This window comes from Thunnus albacares, chromosome 4, assembly GCF_914725855.1.
Source record: "Thunnus albacares chromosome 4, fThuAlb1.1, whole genome shotgun sequence".
Classification (NCBI taxonomy): domain Eukaryota; kingdom Metazoa; phylum Chordata; class Actinopteri; order Scombriformes; family Scombridae; genus Thunnus; species Thunnus albacares.
Genome location: NC_058109.1, coordinates 18,712,290 through 18,729,945, shown reverse-complemented (window position 1 = coordinate 18,729,945; position 17,656 = coordinate 18,712,290). Strand labels below are relative to the sequence as shown.

General features: G+C 38.2%; 1 protein-coding gene across 2 annotated transcripts; it reads right to left on the bottom strand.

The window, feature by feature from the left end:
- Positions 1–6,473: 6,473 nt before the first annotated feature.
- On the bottom strand, positions 6,474–15,551 carry srsf3a (serine and arginine rich splicing factor 3a). Of its 2 annotated transcripts, none has more exons than XM_044347888.1 (7): positions 15,443–15,551; positions 14,744–14,795; positions 10,435–10,645; positions 10,190–10,324; positions 7,893–7,931; positions 7,718–7,804; positions 6,474–7,600 (listed from the first exon to the last, which is right to left on the bottom strand). In XM_044347888.1, exons 2-7 carry the CDS (start codon positions 14,748–14,750, stop codon positions 7,573–7,575), a joined length of 507 nt encoding a protein of 168 aa, XP_044203823.1. In that variant the 5' UTR covers positions 14,751–14,795; positions 15,443–15,551; the 3' UTR covers positions 6,474–7,572. The 2 variants fall into 2 exon arrangements, with proteins under 2 accessions (XP_044203823.1, XP_044203822.1); XM_044347887.1 differs by having other exon boundaries at positions 15,438–15,545.
- Positions 15,552–17,656: the final 2,105 nt, after the last annotated feature.

Sequence of the window (17,656 nt, the reverse complement as noted above, 5' to 3'; positions counted from 1 at the left end):
AGAATCACCGTGAGGTTGGGAGTCCAAAGTAGCATTTATTTCTGATTGCAGGTTTTGTAAATAATATTCTCTCTCCTCAACTTTATGAAGGAGTTCTTCCCTTTCCTGATGAACTTTTTCTTCAACACTAGGTTGTATGTCGTCCTCTACTTGGCCTTCACCCTCATATATCTGACATGGTGCTATGTTGCTGATCCAAGGTTCCTTGGTATTAGATACATTATCATCCTCATTTCTCTGATCCAAAGCCTCCATATTGCGTTCTTTAATGTGATGCTCATCCTGATTTTCATCGGGATTTGAAATTTCCTGCTTAGGAACAGAATCATCAGAACTTTTCACACTCAACTCAGATTGATACGTGTCCCTGATTTCAGCTTGGTCAATCAGGTTTTCAGAGCAGGTATCCGACTTTTCTGTGGCATCTTGTATCACATTTTCAGAGGAGTAATCAATTTGATGCATCTCTTGCATTTGTGATGCCTTAACCTCCTGTTTGTGCTCTTTATTTACAGCATCCTCTGAAAGCTGATCATCTTTGACCTCAGATAAGTTGAAATGCTCATTTAGTCCCTCATTTGTAGACAACACCTCTGTTGGTAATGAAAATGTTGCTCGCTCAACATTGTATTCGATTTCAGTATTTTCCCCGAAGCTGGTTTTATCGGTGGTTACCTCTGGTGTGGTAGAAAACTCTACATCTTCTGATTCTACATGTGACTCACATGTCAAATAGTTAACCTGTAAAATTCCATCTTGCCTCAACAAGTTTGTGTCGTCATCTCTTTCCTTGTTTTCTGTATCTGTTATAGAATAAACACTGGGGAGTTCTTCATTTGACATTTCCCTGGAAATTGATTGGTCATTCAGCTGTTGATCTGCTGTTGAACTTGAATGTACACTTATACTAGTCAACGTAGAGATGTCAACAAGATGTGATGTTTCTTTGACTTGATCACTAATGTCTTCAGTCTGAGGAGTGTCAGATTTGTCTCTTTCTTCCAGCATACTTTCTATAGATTCACAAACATCAGACACCACTGTAGAGTCAGTCTTTCTTTCATCATCATGTGCTTGCACATTTTCACTTTTAGGAAGTAAACCTTCAAGGACAGTCTCTGGATGGTTTGTTGTAGTGAGGTTCTGAACCTCAGAAGAATAACCAGGTGTAGTGGCTGAATACAAAGAGTTGTCATGTGTCATTTCAGGCTCAATCTCTTGACTTAATTCTTCTTGCCATACTGGCTCTGTTGCTAATGATATTTTAGTTGTTTCAAAGGCTTCACTGCCCCTCATATTTTCAACAACTTCCTCTGTAGGTTTGTGGTATGATTCAGCAACAGAGTCCTTGATGTGTCGTTTTCCTTTATTTCGTCGGCTAGACCCCATTTTCCTCCTGTTCCCAATGGGGTTGAGGCTGCTGTCAGTTTGCTCTTCTATGCTTATAGAATCACCTTGAGGTTGGGAGTCCAAAGGAGCATTTATTTCTGATTGCAGGTTTTGTAAATAATATTCTCTCTCCTCAACTTTATGAAGGAGTTCTTCCCTTTCCTGATGAACTTTTTCTTCAACACTAGGTTGTATGTCGTCCTCTACTTGGCCTTCACCCTCATATATCTGACATGGTGCTATGTTGCTGATCCAAGGTTCCTTGGTATTAGATACATTATCATCCTCATTTCTCTGATCCAAAGCCTCCATATTGCGTTCTTTAATGTGATGCTCATCCTGATTTTCATCGGGATTTGAAATTTCCTGCTTAGGAACAGAATCATCAGAACTTTTCACACTCAACTCAGATTGATACGTGTCCCTGATTTCAGCTTGGTCAATCAGGTTTTCAGAGCAGGTATCCGACTTTTCTGTGGCATCTTGTATCACATTTTCAGAGGAGTAATCAATTTGATGCATCTCTTGCATTTGTGATGCCTTAACCTCCTGTTTGTGCTCTTTATTTACAGCATCCTCTGAAAGCTGATCATCTTTGACCTCAGATAAGTTGAAGCGCTCATTTAGTTCATTTGTAGACAACTCCTCTGTTGGTAATGAAAATGTTGCTTGCTCAACATTGTATTCGATTTCAGTATTTTCCCCGAAGCTGGTTTTATCGGTGGTTACCTCTGGTGTGGTAGAAAACTCTACATCTTCTGATTCTACATGTGACTCACATGTCAAATAGTTAACCTGTAAAATTCCATCTTGCCTCAACAAGTTTGTGTCGTCATCTCTTTCCTTGTTTTCTGTATCTGTTATAGAATAAACACTGGGGAGTTCTTCATTTGACATTTCCCTGGAAATTGATTGGTCATTCAGCTGTTGATCTGCTGTTGAACTTGAATGTACACTTATACTAGTCAACGCAGAGATGTCAACAAGATGTGATGTTTCTTTGACTTGATCACTAATGTCTTCAGTCTGAGGAGTGTCAGATTTGTCTCTTTCTTCCAGCATACTTTCTATAGATTCACAAACATCAGACACCACTGCAGAGTCAGTCTCTCTTTCATCATCATCTGCTTGCAGATTTCCGCTTTCGGGAAGTAAACCTTCAAGGACAGTCTCTGGATGGTTTGTTGTTGTGAGGTTCTGAACCTCAGAAGAATAACCAGGTGTAGTGGCTGAATACAAAGAGTTGTCATGTGTCATTTCAGGCTCAATCTCTTGACTTAATTCTTCTTGCCATACTGGCTCTGTTGCTAATGATATTTTCGTTGTTTCAAAGGCTTCACTGCCCCTCATATTTTCAACAACTTCCTCTGTAGGTTTGTGGTATGATTCAGCAACAGAGTCCTTGATGTGTCGTTTTCCTTTATTTCGTCGGCTAGACCCCATTTTTCTTTTATTAGATACATGATCATCCTCATTTCTCTGATCCAAAGCCTCCATATTGCGTTCTTTACTGTGATGCTCATCCTGATTTTCATCAGGATTTGAAATTTCCTGCTTAGGAACAGAATCATCAGGACTTTTCACACTCAACTCAGATTGATACATGTCACTGATTTCAGCTTGGTCAATCAGGTTTTCAGAGCAGGTATCAAACTTTTCTGTGGCATCATGTATCACACTTTCAGAGGCGTAATCAATTTGATGCATCTCTTGCATTTGTGTGGGCTTATCTTCCTGTACAAGCACTTTATTTAAATCATCCTCTGAATGCTGATCATCTTTGACCTCAGGTAAGTTGAAATGCTCATTTAGTTCCTCATTTGTAGACAACTCCTCTGTTGGTAATGAAAATGTTGCTTGCTCAACATTGTATTCAATTTCAGTATTTTCCCCGAAGCTGGTTTTATCGGTGGTTACCTCTGGTGTGGTAGAAAACTCTACATCTTCTGATTCTACATGTGACTCACGTGTCAAATAGTTAACCTGTAAAATTCCATCTTGCCTCAACATGTTTGTGTCGTCATCTCTTTCCTTGTTTTCTGTATCTGTTATAGAATAAAGACTGGGGAGTTCTTCATTTGACATCTCCCTGGAATTGGATTGGTCATTCAGCTGTTGATCTGCTGTTGAACTTGAATGTACACTTATACTAGTCAACGCAGAGATGTCAACAAGATGTGATGTTTCTTTGACTTGATCACTAATGTCTTCAGTCTGAGGAGTGTCAGATTTGTCTCTTTCTTCCAGCATGGTTTCCACAGATTTACAAACATGAGACACCGCTGCAGAGTCAGTCTCTCTTTCATCATCATGTGCTTGCACATTTTCACTTTTGGTAAGTAAACCTTCAAGGACAGTCTCTGGATGGTTTGTTGTAGTGAGGTTCTGAACCTCAGAAGAATAACCAGGTGTAGTGGCTGAATACAAAGAGTTGTCATGTGTCATTTCAGGCTCACTCTCTTGACTTAATTGTTCTTGCCATATTGGCTCTGTTGCTAATGATATTTTAGTTGTTTCAAAGGCTTCGCTGCCCCTCATATTTTCAACAACTTCCTCTGTAGGTTTGTGGTATGATTCAGCAACAGAGTCCTTGATGTGTTGTTTGCCTTTATTTCGTCGGCTAGACCCCATTTTCCTCCTGTTCCCAATGGGGTTGAGGCTGCTGTCAGTTTGCTCTTCTATGCTTATAGAATCACCTTGAGGTTGGGAGTCCAAAGGAGCATTTATTTCTGATTGCAGGTTTTGTAAAGAGGATTTGCCCTCCTCAAATTCAGAGATTATTCCCTCCTTCACCTGATGAACTTTTTCTTCAGCACTTGGTTTTATGTCGTCCTCTACTTGGCCTTCACCCTCATATACCTGACATGGTGCTATGTTGCTGATCCAAGGTTCCTTGGTATTAGATACATGATCAACTTCCTCTGTGGGTTTGTGGTATGATTCAGCAACAGAGTCCTTGATGTGTCGTCTTCCTTTATTTCGTCGGCTAGACCCCATTTTTCTTTTATTAGATACATGATCATCCTCATTTCTCTGATCCAAAGCCTCCATATTGCGTTCTTTACTGTGATGCTCATCCTGATTTTCATCAGGATTTGAAATTTCCTGCTTAGGAACAGAATCATCAGAACTTTTCACACTCAACTCAGATTGATATGTGTCCCTGATTTCAGCTTGGTCAATCAGGATTTCAGGGCAAGTATCTGACTTTTCTGTGGCATCATGTATCACACTTTCAGAGGAGTAATCAATTTGATGCATCTCTTGCATTTGTGTTGCCTTAACCTCCTGTTTGTGCTCTTCATTTACAGCATCCTCTGAATGCTGATCATCTTTGACTTCAGATAAGTTGAAGCGCTCATTTAGTTCATTTGTAGACAACTCCTCTGTTGGTAATGAAAATGTTGCTTGCTCAACATTGTTTTCAATTTCAGTGTTTTCCCCGAAACTGCTTTTATCGGTGGTTGTCTCTGGTGTGGAAGAAAACTCTATATCTTCTGACTTAACATATGACTCACTGACCAAATAGTTGCCCTGTAAATTTCCATCTTGCCTTAACAAGTCTGTATCATCATCTCTTTTCTTGTTTTCTGTATCTGTTACAGAATCAACACTGGGGAGTTCTTCTCCTGGCATCTCCCTGGATTTTAATTGGTCAGTTAGCTCCTGATCAACTGTAGAGCTTAAATATAAACTGGAACTAATAAAATCAGAGGTGCCAACATGATGCGCATTTTGTTCGACTTGATCACTGACTTCTGCACTCTCGAGTGTGTCAGATTTGTTTGTTCCTCCCAGCATGATTTTACAAGAATCAGACACCACTTCACAGTCAGTCTCTGTTTGATCATGCTCTGCTTGCAGATTTTCATTTTTGGGAATTAAACTTTCCAAGTCACCCTCTGAACCGCTGGGGTTATAAACCTCAGAAGAATAACCTGGCGTAGTGACTGAATACAAAGAGCTATCGTGTGTCACATACAAGATATCATGCTCATTTCCTTGACTTAATTCTGTATGCCTCTCAGGTTGTATTGCTAGTGACATTTGTGTTGGTTCAAAGGTTTCATTACTTGTATTTTCCTCAACTTCCTCTCTAGCTTTGTTGTATGGTTCAGTAACAGAAGTGACATGCTGTCTTCCTTTACTTCTACGGCTAGATCCAAGTTTTCTTCTGTTCCCTATTAGTTCTGGTGAAGGTGGATGTTTAGTTTCCAATTGGGAATTGTCAGAATTAGATAACATATTTAATGATTCAGTATTTTCTTCTGGTATGTTGGCTTGCACTACAGAGGTACTGTCCTTTACATGGAACTCATCAGGCTCTGATCTTTCACTTTGGTTTCCCCCACGGCGACGTGAGCCCCATCTTTTTTTCTTTCCACTCTGAGCAGACATGACTTCAAGTCTTTCATCCTATAGCACGAGAGTCAGTTGTGCAACGTGTCAGTAAGTCAAGTCTAAATTTAGACTATTCATCAAACATCAAATAAATTGTTTAAATTTGTAACTTTTTCCTTTAAGCTACTACATGCAAACACTCTAAAGAAGCATTTTCTTCTAACAAGCATGACACAGCACAAACATCAGTGCATATTGATTTGAGACTTGAAACATTTTAACACCAAACTAAAGACTCACTTTAAAGTGAAAACTGCATTTTAGAGAGCTCCTTAATAAGGGTGAACTGCACCAAATAACATTTACCATCAAATAAAATGGCTTTATGGTACAATTAAGTTAAATATCTTCAGGCCTTGTACAAAATAGATACTATATCATATGTACTTACCACCCAAATCTGGCACTTCAGTTGTCTCACGAGCTACTTCGCAATGTCAAGTATCAGCCTCTGCTGAACGGTAGTTAGAATTCACACATGGGTGTTCCTTTTAATGCAACCATGACTGAAAGCTTCCTGTGTGGGTTACACTTGCAGTTCTATCACCTAACAGCAACAACATACCGTACTTCCTGAAATGAATCGAGTTACATTTTTCATACTTTTCAAAAATCTCATTGCACATGGCCAGTTTTTTCTCGTATCTTATTAACTATCCAACAAAGCACAGGCAAAGAGGAGATAATGTCACCTTGGAAAAACATTTATTGAACAAGTTAACTGCATCAGCATAAATTGTCAGAGCTCAGAGAATGAATTGAGAATAAATGCCTTCTTTTGGAAAAGTGACATATGGTAAAATACAGTTACAGATGATGTCTGATGATGTTTTAGGCTTCAAGATAGTCTGCAAATAACAGCACCGGTATTTCCAACATTTGCTGTGAGTCTGTTTTCTGTCACTGGTATAAACTATACTTCTCTTATGCATCTCAGAGTAACCTTTAGCTAGCAATTTATGTCAATGGATATTTTTTTAAAAAAAAAAGAAAAAAAAAAAGAAGCAAACAAAAACAAATAAAACGTCACATGAACTTGACCATAACCAGTATGTAGGATTTGGTGGCGCCTAGTGGTGAGGCTGCAGAATGCAACCAACTGAATACCCCTCCCCTTCCAAGCTTGTAGGAGAATCTACAGTGGCTGTGAGACTTGCAAAAAAAAAAAAAAAAAACTGAAAGGCCCTCTCTAGAACCAGTGTTTGGTTTGTCCATTCTGAGCTACAGTGACAACATGGCGGTGCAACATGGCGGGCTCCATGGAAGAGGACCCGCTACCTATGTAGATATAAAGGGCTCATCCAAAGGTAATAAAAACAATTCTTATTTTCAGGTTCTTATACATTAATTAAAACATAGTTATGAACATTATATTCCATTTCTGTGGAGTCCGTTCTGCTAGATACCACTAAATTCTACACACTGCACTTTAATTCAACAGTTAAAAAAATAACAGGATGGCAATGTAAAAAAAAATTCCAGTATTTCATTTTAAAACATGCAGGGTAACAGAATTCATTTTATGTGAACAGTAAATTTGAAGGCAAAAAATGTTTTTCAGTAAAATGGGAAAATCTTGCCATGAGAACTGACAAAAAGGAGAAAAAACACTTAAGTCCTTTGTTGTTAATTCTAAAGACTGCTATGACACAAGATGTAACTTTGAGAACCTAAGGCTGCCTTGAGCTGGCAAATAAAATCTAAAAAGAAAAACATGACTATAAAAATTTGTATTTTCACAACCATTGCAGAATCCTGTAGATCAACCATCCTGTAATGTTTTCATTTCCTCTCGTTGGACCGGGAGCGACTGTAAAAACAAATAATGAACTGGTTAATGACTTACTAATAATTTGATATATTTCTGCAATACAGTTAAGACTCTATACATTGTAATGATAATGATGATAATAATAAACAAACTCACCTCCTTGACCGTGAGAAGGATCTTGAGCGCTTACGGTTCTTGTCTCTGGACAGAGATCTATATCTGCGCCTGTCTCTTGAAAGAGACCTGGTGGACAAAACCACAAAATTCAATTCAACACATAGTTAAAAAAAAAAAAAAAAAAGTATTTAAAAACATTTAATCATGGGCTCACCTGCTGCGACTGCGGCTGAGGCTCCTCCTCCTCGGCGATCTGGGGTGTAGGTGAAGCAAAGACATGAAAAAAATTAGGACAGAAAATTTTACCCTCTCCATCACTTATGAAACCTCTGGTTACACGTGGAAACGTGGTTACATGTTGTTCCTAGACTGTTAACAGAAGGATCATCTGCATCCATGAGATCTTGACGGAGTTCATCAAGATCAATTCATTATTATTCATTCTCATTAAATGGGAACTTTGTGCCCAATGAGCACCAAACATGGAGCCAGATTGAAAAATATTAAGAACAAAATCAGGGCTCGACATTAAAGGCTCGCCTGGGAAACATCAAGTAAAATATACTACAAGAATTGTCTGTCTCCTGCAGTGGTGGTAGAAAATTGGTTTTAAACACTGGCAGTATACTGTGCAATACTAGGATCTTTGCAAAGTATATGATAAAAGTAAATGTATTTCAATGGAAACAGATCTAATCAGATACAGAAAACTGAACCAGTGGTAAGACTCATCACTGTAGCACCGAAACCATCTGTAACCTACAACCTCAAAAGATCAGTGACTGCAAAACATCCTTGATAACACTTAAATTTTCAATGTGATTTTTTAATTAGGACACTGGTGCACTCCAGATGAAATAATACTGATGAGTAAAAACAAGATAGTAAAAAACTACGAAGTCAAAGTACACTTTATACCGATGGATATTACTCACAATGGCCTAATGTCGAGCCATGAAAATGCACTCAGCACAATTGCACTGTGAACAACTGATTAAAAACCCACAGCCAAAGTTCCTTGACCACAACTTTTGATCTTTAGACTTTTGCAACTCTGCACTGAAATTGGTCTAATGGTCTAAATTACATAAGTGCTGAGGGAAAACTGTCAAGCAGCTTTGAAAGCTAGATTAAGCATAAAAACTACAAAGAGCAGGATAAAAGCAACTTACTATTTTGGGGGATTTGGACAAGATAGAAATGACGCAAGGTAGCCAGACTGATGGTGAGGGAGGTCGAATTGCAGAGAGGATTTGCCACATGATGCAAATGTTGGAGATATGAAGTTGCTTGGTGGCTGGTTGGAGGGGGTAGTTGTAGATTTTCCCTGCCTTTTTTGGGGGGAAGGATGGGGAGGGATGTAAGCCAAGGGCTGTTCCCGTTGATACAGTAGTTGTTTGGAGAATAGTAAGAGTAAAGACGCTGATTGGTTGATAATGTGAAGTGGACCGCTGTCGATTGGGTTAAGGTTGGAGGAAGAAGAGGAGGATGCTGGGAACTGCATGCGCAGGAACCAAAAGGTTGGTGGAACCTGACGACTGGCGGTGCGCCTGGGTCATGTGACAACACCAGCCAAGCTGATTGGGGCTCGCTGGACAGCAGTCACATGATGCTGAAAGAGGACTAGTTGACTGACTCAGATGGTGAGAAGCGTGGTGGTGACTCTGCAACGGGGTTCAGTTTTATTAATAGATGGCAACTGAACTCAGAAAGAAAACAAAATTTACACCTGCAGAAAGTAATTCTAAAAAGTTCCTATAAAAATGTTTAATGGATGATGAAGTGCTAACTGTGCCTCTTAAGATGTCCCCGTACAGCAATTTAATTCTGGTAGAGTTAAGTGTTTTTACATACATATTTTTATTATAAGAGTTCATAAATAGTCAAGTGCTGACATAAGCCGCCTTTGGACTTGGCTGTCTACCTTAAATTGGCACAGACAAAATTACTTTTTGAAACGTAGGACAAAATGTTTCCAAGCTTTTTTTTTTCTTTAAAAAGGAGGATCACTCCAGTTAATGTGGGATCGGATTAGTAAAAAAAAAAAAAAAAAAAAAAAAAAAAAAGAAAGCAAAGGAGTGACATCAATAAATCAAATCACGAAGCAGCCAGATCCACAGGTTATCTATTGATGAACTCATATTGTATGTGTGCAAATAATGATTTTATTTTACTGAAGTGATCTACAACATTAAGCGTAAAAATTAAATTCAGGCCATAGAGATGACCAATTAGAAACTTCAAATCGCTATTTTTTTTTTTTTTTTAAGTTGACAAAGCTTTAATTAGTTTAAGATGCAAAAACACAAGAGATTTGTTTGCCAGTGTGAGAGGTTGGCAGATTTATTCAGCTTTGCCAAACTAATTTATAGTTCGAAGGACTCAAACAACTGATGCTTACAGTGTGTGGGGAATGTGAAATCTGCTTTGTCATTTGTGCTTTTAAAAAAACACTGCAAATTAGATTTTAAATAAAATGGTAACATTAATCGTCAAGTAGGAAATGCATACCTGCGTCTGACTGGAGGACTGCGCCGTCTGATTTCATCACGAGGGCGTCTACTCCAAGATGGAGGGGGGCCACGGCTTCTAGAGCGCTTTTCCCCGGTGGATAATTCAACACGCACTCGACAGCCACACATGGTTCTAACGAGAGAAAAAAAAAAAGAAGGTGATAACATTAGTTGGAAAATTTAAAAAAAATAATAATAAAAAAAGAAAACTTCAAAAAGAACAATACTAAGAAAAGGTGTTACCTTCCATCTAGTTCTCTCACAGCATCAGATGCATCTCTGGGATCTTCAAACTCTACAAAGGCAAAGCCTGGGGGATTCCTGGCAACCCACACACTTCTTAAAGGGCCATAATATCCAAAAGCCCTTTCTAACTCTGTCTTATTTCCGTTGTTTCCTAGATTCCCAACATAAACCTTGCAGTCGAGGGGACAGTCTCTATTAAGAGCGGGGTCTGAGAGGAAAAAAGACACAAACAAAAAACATAGAGGGATATGATTAATGTGGCTTACACATGGTTGCAATTTATCCTAAAATATCCATGAAAGACTGGTTGAATATAAAAAGATGGTGAGTGTCCATAAACGTTTTCTCACATTTAGAGAAATTCATTGCTACAAGATTGTCACATAACCAATATTTATCTTCTTTAAATTGTTTTTTTGTTGTTAAATGATTCAAATGTCTTAAATTTAATTTTGCATTCATGTTTTTGATCAAGGCTGAAAGTTGAAACATTGTTCCAAAATTATGAGTATCAATGATTGTCAAGAAATGTGATCAATTCAACTTCTCCATTCCTGAAAGCAACATTTGGACGTTCTGCTCACCTACTTTGAGTCAACACAGAAGTAGTGTTTATAATTAGGGCAACAACGATTAACACTGAAGATACTGAGATACTTTGTCATACCGAGGTAAAAAAAAAAAAATCTATTTTATCACCACTGGTTGTATAAGGGGGTGTTCAAACCGACATCAGGTCTGCGTGAAAAAAAGCCTCACAATCACTTGAATGGGGGCAGTGCATGGACATAGTGGCAAAAAAATGCAGTGGTTGTCCGGCAAAAAAGTTGAACCGGAATCAACTTTTGCAGCAATGCAACCTGACGTCTGGCAAGGTGCTGCGTTGGCTGATCACATATAGCGTTTTTCTATTAGCCCGGGTTGGTCCGCTTTAGCTGCACTGAACCAAGCCAACCTAGGATGAAATGCATTTCCACTACAGCCTCAGAATAGGGGATAACCATTAGGGCTGTAGTCTCCTGGTCGATTAGTTGGTCGATAAGCTCTCGTCCGACCAAATTCTCATTGGTCAAATAATTGCCATGTTACTTTCATAAGGAGAAAAGTGCTACATCAATAGCCTTCCAGGATTAATCCATTTTTTCCGGTGGTGGGAGGGACAGACTAACAAACTACCTGTGAAAATGGGGTTGTATTCAAAACACCCCCGTTGTTTTCAGAACTTTGAACCAACCTAATGGAGACTGCTGGGTCTAACTGTACTCAACATTTACCGAGCATTTACTGAACGAACTGAATCCGTGTTTCTCCCATAATTATAACAAGAACTCCTGCCAGCCCCCACCCCCCCAATTTTTTAATGTCAAAAATAACACCAAATATGCATTCATTCGGAAATCAATAGCGTTAGGGAGTCTCTGGGCAGCGCTGTTACGGTATGTGAGTCTACCTCTGTGTCGTTGCCTGGGAAACCATTGGTAGCGTAACTCTGTTAAGGAATATAGCATTGCGTAGTATGTTTGTGTGGCCAGTGGAAAAGAGTGAGCAGCAGGAAAGTGTCCGTGGATGCGAGCGGAGCAGAGGAAATGGTTAGCAGTAAGTTTTCAGTCTGGCAGTAAATGTACAGTACAGACTACAATGTAACAGTTAATAAATGCTAAAAAGTCACATCATTTGTTTCCCCAAGTGGTGGAAAAGTGAAGAGGGTTAGCTCTAAAATTAGCAACAATGGGTTAGCCTAACCTGAAGATGCAAAACAGAGAAATAGAGAAAGGAGAAATGTGTGACTGCTGAGTTCACTGTGCACTCTGTCCCGCCCTTCCCCCCCGTCAACTTTTTCTCCTGTGTTCCTGTTTGTACTTTCAGATATCTGCCTTATTTTACTGTTGATTGCTTTCAGTTGCATCAGAGCTGTGTTAAGTTACTGCTGATGAAAACCCAACATTTCCTGCTTTATATTAAAAGCTGTAAACTGAAACTAACAAGAGGCTTTTGCTGTGAAGAATTTACAAGAAATGAAATGTGTTTATAACAATTAGCAGAGCTTCGTTAGCAGTGCTATTCTACAATAAAAAACAGGTCTATACAACAAGATATGGACATATTTGGAGCCATTTGTTCAGTGAATGAGTTAGAAATAATTCTAGGAGGAATAGTACAAGCAGAAACAGTCACAGGGAGATGTTTGATAATGGGCTGGAGATGACAGGCTCCTACTGCATTTTCTGCAAACAGCACACCTCCAACAGGTAAACAATTTCTTTTACTTTGTCACTGTGGAATGTAAAAAAACACTTGAGTGCTCCAGGCATGGCTTGGTACAACTAACCCCAAAACAATGGAAAAATAGGAATACATCAAGTGCACATTCCTGGTAGATTACTTTGTAGTGTTACGCCTTATTTGACCTCTCATCTTGCGACAAAACAAAACAGATGCCCTTGTGATAACCTTCCAGAGTTGTAAAATCCTATCTGTGAGTATTACAAACTACTGTGTGGTGTTTTGGCCTCTGATAAGCCTTTAAATGCATTAATCCGTAGCTCCAACTCAACTTCCTGGATTGTATTTCATTGTGTCACTCAAACAACACACCCCACCACTGTACTTGTACTGTACAGGGAGGTTTCCGTCTCGATACCCATAAAGCTGTTTCTGGCACTTATGCAAATTATTCAGCAGAATTACTTACTGACAACCAGTGTTGGGCAACATTACTTTTAAAAGTAACTGTTACATTACAACATTACTGCAATTAAGAAGTAACTCATTACATTAAAGTGTTACCTACTGAGAAAACTCAAGTACTTTTGTGTTACCAAAAATGAAAATACCTTTGTAATTCCTTGCATAATGCGAATACTTCCACAATGTAAAAGTGGTCCTATGCCATGCTAAGCATCACACGCGCACTGACACAACCACAGGATTGAATACCTTCCACTAGTATGCAGCTACCTGCCAAGAAGTAGGAATAAGTGCATAAAAAGAAGTGTGTGAATGTGTCAGGGATTTTCTTTTTTGTGGCAACAAAAGAAACAGGGAAATATGGTTATATGTAGCGTGTTGAGGGTAGGTTGGCAGAGCTTCCCAGCATTCTCTGAGGCAATATGTTTATGGACATAAGTTTAAAAGGCATACTATGCAGGATTTGTTGGTTGCTGTTTGCAAACACAAGATTCAAGGTTGGTGGCTCAATGACACCAGAGCAAGTTCAGAGCATGAGCAAGAGATAAAGCAGCGGTGGTGGTCGAGCGAGCTATTGAGTCAATGAAGAGATGGAGCTTCGGTAGTGAGAACAAAGCAGTGAGTCAGATAAATCTCTCTCTGCAGATAAATGCACCACCACACACTTCTAGTGGGTCTTAAGTGATCATTTAGAGGGATTATGTTTGTATGAGTCTATACATTGTTTTTTTGTGTGTTTTTTTTTTTTTTATATTAAAGAAAATCCTGCATAGTATACCTTTAAATTAAATTTTGTTCTAAAAATCACCACAGATGTTACTTGGTACACGGTCATTAACGTTATTGTTGTTCACATTGTTTTTGTAATGTTTAATAGTTTGTGATTTGCTGTTGTGAAAGAATGCATTTTGTACCATGAGTGAAGTGATGTGAGTGGTTAGTACCGACACTCCAGCACAGTTGTAAGAGAGCATTGCAGTGTTGATGGTATGCCTGTTGCTACCAATAATGTTACAGTTTCTCATGAAATCATCTCTCTGCTTCAGTTCTTGCCCCAGCAAACCCCGGCCTGCTACAATATTTTAACAGTAATGGATTACTTATTTGAAAATGTAACTAAATAAATTACTTGAATTGCATAAATAACGTGTTACATTACTTATTACAACAAAAAAAGTGATCTACGACTCTAACATTGGATTTACAGGATTATTGCATCAAGTTGCTTTGAAGTATCTTGCCTGGATTAGCCAGACATTCCTGTCTGATTATTGTACCTAAAAGTGTATTGTATCTATCAAATGGTCTTTCAATTAAATTTCTCAGAGTTAGGTTACTAAACTGGCAGAAAGAGTTAAACCATTTATAAGACTCTTGTGAACACTCAGAAGACTAGTTTCTCTCTTGCATTATGTGTGTTAAGTGCACTATTTCAAAGAGAATATTATCCATGTCAATTTATTTGCTTATTATGTCCTACCCTATCATCGCAAAGACTTCTGTCTGGACTGTCATCTATTAACTAAGTTAACCACAAAACTTAATGTGTTAAGATGTGAGTGTCTTATTGTAGAGAAAAGTAACATTAATAAATTAGTGAAGTAACAAGTCATCATACCTCCCATTTCAACAGGTCCAAGTATCTTCTGCTGTATTGCAGTCAGATGTGCCTAAACGGACAGAAAGACAGTAGGGAATTGTTAACAGACCTCAGTGTAAAATAAATGCATTGTCACAATCTAATGTTATCTGGTTCAGAGTCCATTTTGACTCGACTATACGTCGCATTTAATTGTTTCACTACGGAGCCTCTTCAAAACACAAGAGGACTGTTCATGTCCACAGATGCTGGTCTGACTACCACGGAAATAAAACATCATTAAGCGATGTCAAACTGCGTAAAAGGCAAAATAAACGAGCCCCGATTATAGAAAGTATTATTCTACTTTAATGTTGAGCTAACACTCGTTAGCAATAAAAAGTAGTTCGATTTCATTTAGCTTTCAGCTTAAGAAACAGAAACGTTAGCCTTTAAAACTTTCGGTTCGTTTAAGACAACAATGTGGCCGATTTACAAAATCACGAGTACTTTTGAGTCTTATTTTGCCAACAAACACTTATGCAGCCAGGATTTCCAATCAAACATGCAAACATGTGTTAGCTGTGTTAGCTCGCAGAAGATGTGGTAGCTAGCAAAGTTAGCATTAGTCACGACGGTATTATTAAAAAAAAACTTCTGTGCCCACCCGCACACTAATCACGTTTCTTGATACAAACGTGGAAGCAGAAAGTAAATAATGTTTAAAATGTACCTCACTTTTCTTGTAGCTACAGTTCAACAGAAGTGTTATCAGCAGATTTCACGCCGACCGTCTAGTCTCAGCGGCTAGCTTCACTTGTTGTTAGCGCCAGAGCGGAAGTTGTCTTTATACATCCTCAGAGCGGAAGAGGCACAACTGCTCGCCTTTCTTCTCGCAAACCGACGTTAAATGAACATGCTGCCACCTGCTGTAGCGGAGCGGGAAGCCTGTCACAATCATCCTCATTGTGCTGTCCGTTAAACAGAAACTTTGTAGTAGACAGAAGTCTTCTTTCCAAACAAGTCAAAGAGATTACTTAAATGTAATATTCAATATAGATGCACAACACCATCTCCTGAAGGTGGAAGGAGTATTCAGATCTTTTATCATTCCTGTATCATTTCACTCACTACACTACTGTATAACTGTATATCTATCTATCTATCTATCTATCTATCTATCTATCTATCTATCTATCTATCTATCTATCTATCTATCTATCTATCTATCTATCTTGCACAGTGTGTATCCTGTTGACAGTTCACAGAAAGGGTTTCACCTGTATATAGTCATTATTTGTGTATATTTCTGAAGATTGTTGTGTTGTTATTTTGTGTAAGTACAATGCCAGAGTCAAATTTTTTGTATATGTAAACATACTCAACGAATAAAGATAATTCTGATTTACTTAAGTAAAAGTACCAATTCAACAATGTAAAAATACTCCATTACAAGTAAAGGTCCTGCATGAAAAATGAAGTATTAGCAGCAAAATGTAGTTAAAGTATTGCAATAAAGTAGTGGTTTGGTCCCTCTGACTCATATATTATTATTTATGACATCATTAGATTATTAATTGTGTCATGAGATGATTAATAGGAGAGGAAGAAAAAACTAAGTTCTGCTACACAAATCTCTTTTCAGTTTTCTGACTTTTTCTCTAATCTTTGATTTTTGTTAAAATATTGGATCATTTGATTATTATTGAAATGAAAACATGTGAGAAGTTTAGAGGGAAAAATCACTTTTTGGTGGAGCTGTTAACAACTCATAGACATCTGAAATGCGACCGCAACTACACGCTGCTTTTTGTAAGATGTCAAAAGCCAAAAGGGTTGGAAACCACTGGTTTCATCTTTAACAACGTGTTGTGTTGTAAAAGCTTGTTATATTATCCATTCCACCACTGTGAGTGTATGAAGTGTATTATAGGTAGCCTAGTTATATATTTTACAACCCCACTTTGAAACAATACTCAGTGTTTACATAAGAGATTAATTGTTACATTTTTCATGCAAGTTTGGATCTGCATCCCCCTACACAATAATTAATTGAAATTACACATTACTGAAAAAAATATGTCATCTTCGACATTTGACTATTATTTCTATCCTCTCACTTACTTTCATCAAACTTTTTGGTGCTTCAAGGCCGAAGACTTTCTCAACACCTGTCCTCTCCCTTGTCTCCTCGGTCATGTGCGATATCTTCTTCAGATATATAGTCAAATATAATCCTCAACAGGGCTCTGCTATGTCAATATAATGTTTTAAAACATAAAAAGGGAACATATTATAACCCGTGACATGGCATCAATGATGCTTTACAAAGAACACAAAAGTAACAATGAAAAAGAGTTATTTCCAAATATCTAATCACCCTTATGATTAAGAAACAACTCTGATTTGGGTAATAATGTTGTGTAAGTAATGAGTTTGAGAAAATTCACTGCCAAATTTATGTCAGGTTACTGTACATAAAATGCATTGTGAGTATGGAAGCAGATGCTATATGTTTCAGTTTGTTTCATGTTGACAGGAAACACAAACTTAATTCATGCAGTTTGACCTTGAAAACAAAAAAACAGTGACTGCCGTTTGGTTATTACTGTGGGGGGAACATGAGTAAATCAACAGAGCTCGAGTGTTATTGCTCAACAGGAGACAAAACCACAAACAACCCCTTTGTGAGAGGTCGACTGCGTGATAAACACTGCGTACACGTCCGGTACAGAAACTTTGAAAAACTAGTATAGAACAAGGGAAGAGGTGTGAGGATCTTACTGTCTCAACATTGCACAATGTAGACAAGAATGATTTGTTTCTTTAACACTTCATTTCTTCCATGCAGAAGAAATAACTATATGCAGAAGTTGAAATCTGTATATAGTTACAGTTGGTGGTGTACAAAAAATGTTTCCACTCTAATCCTCCATGCGGTCTTCAGTCCAA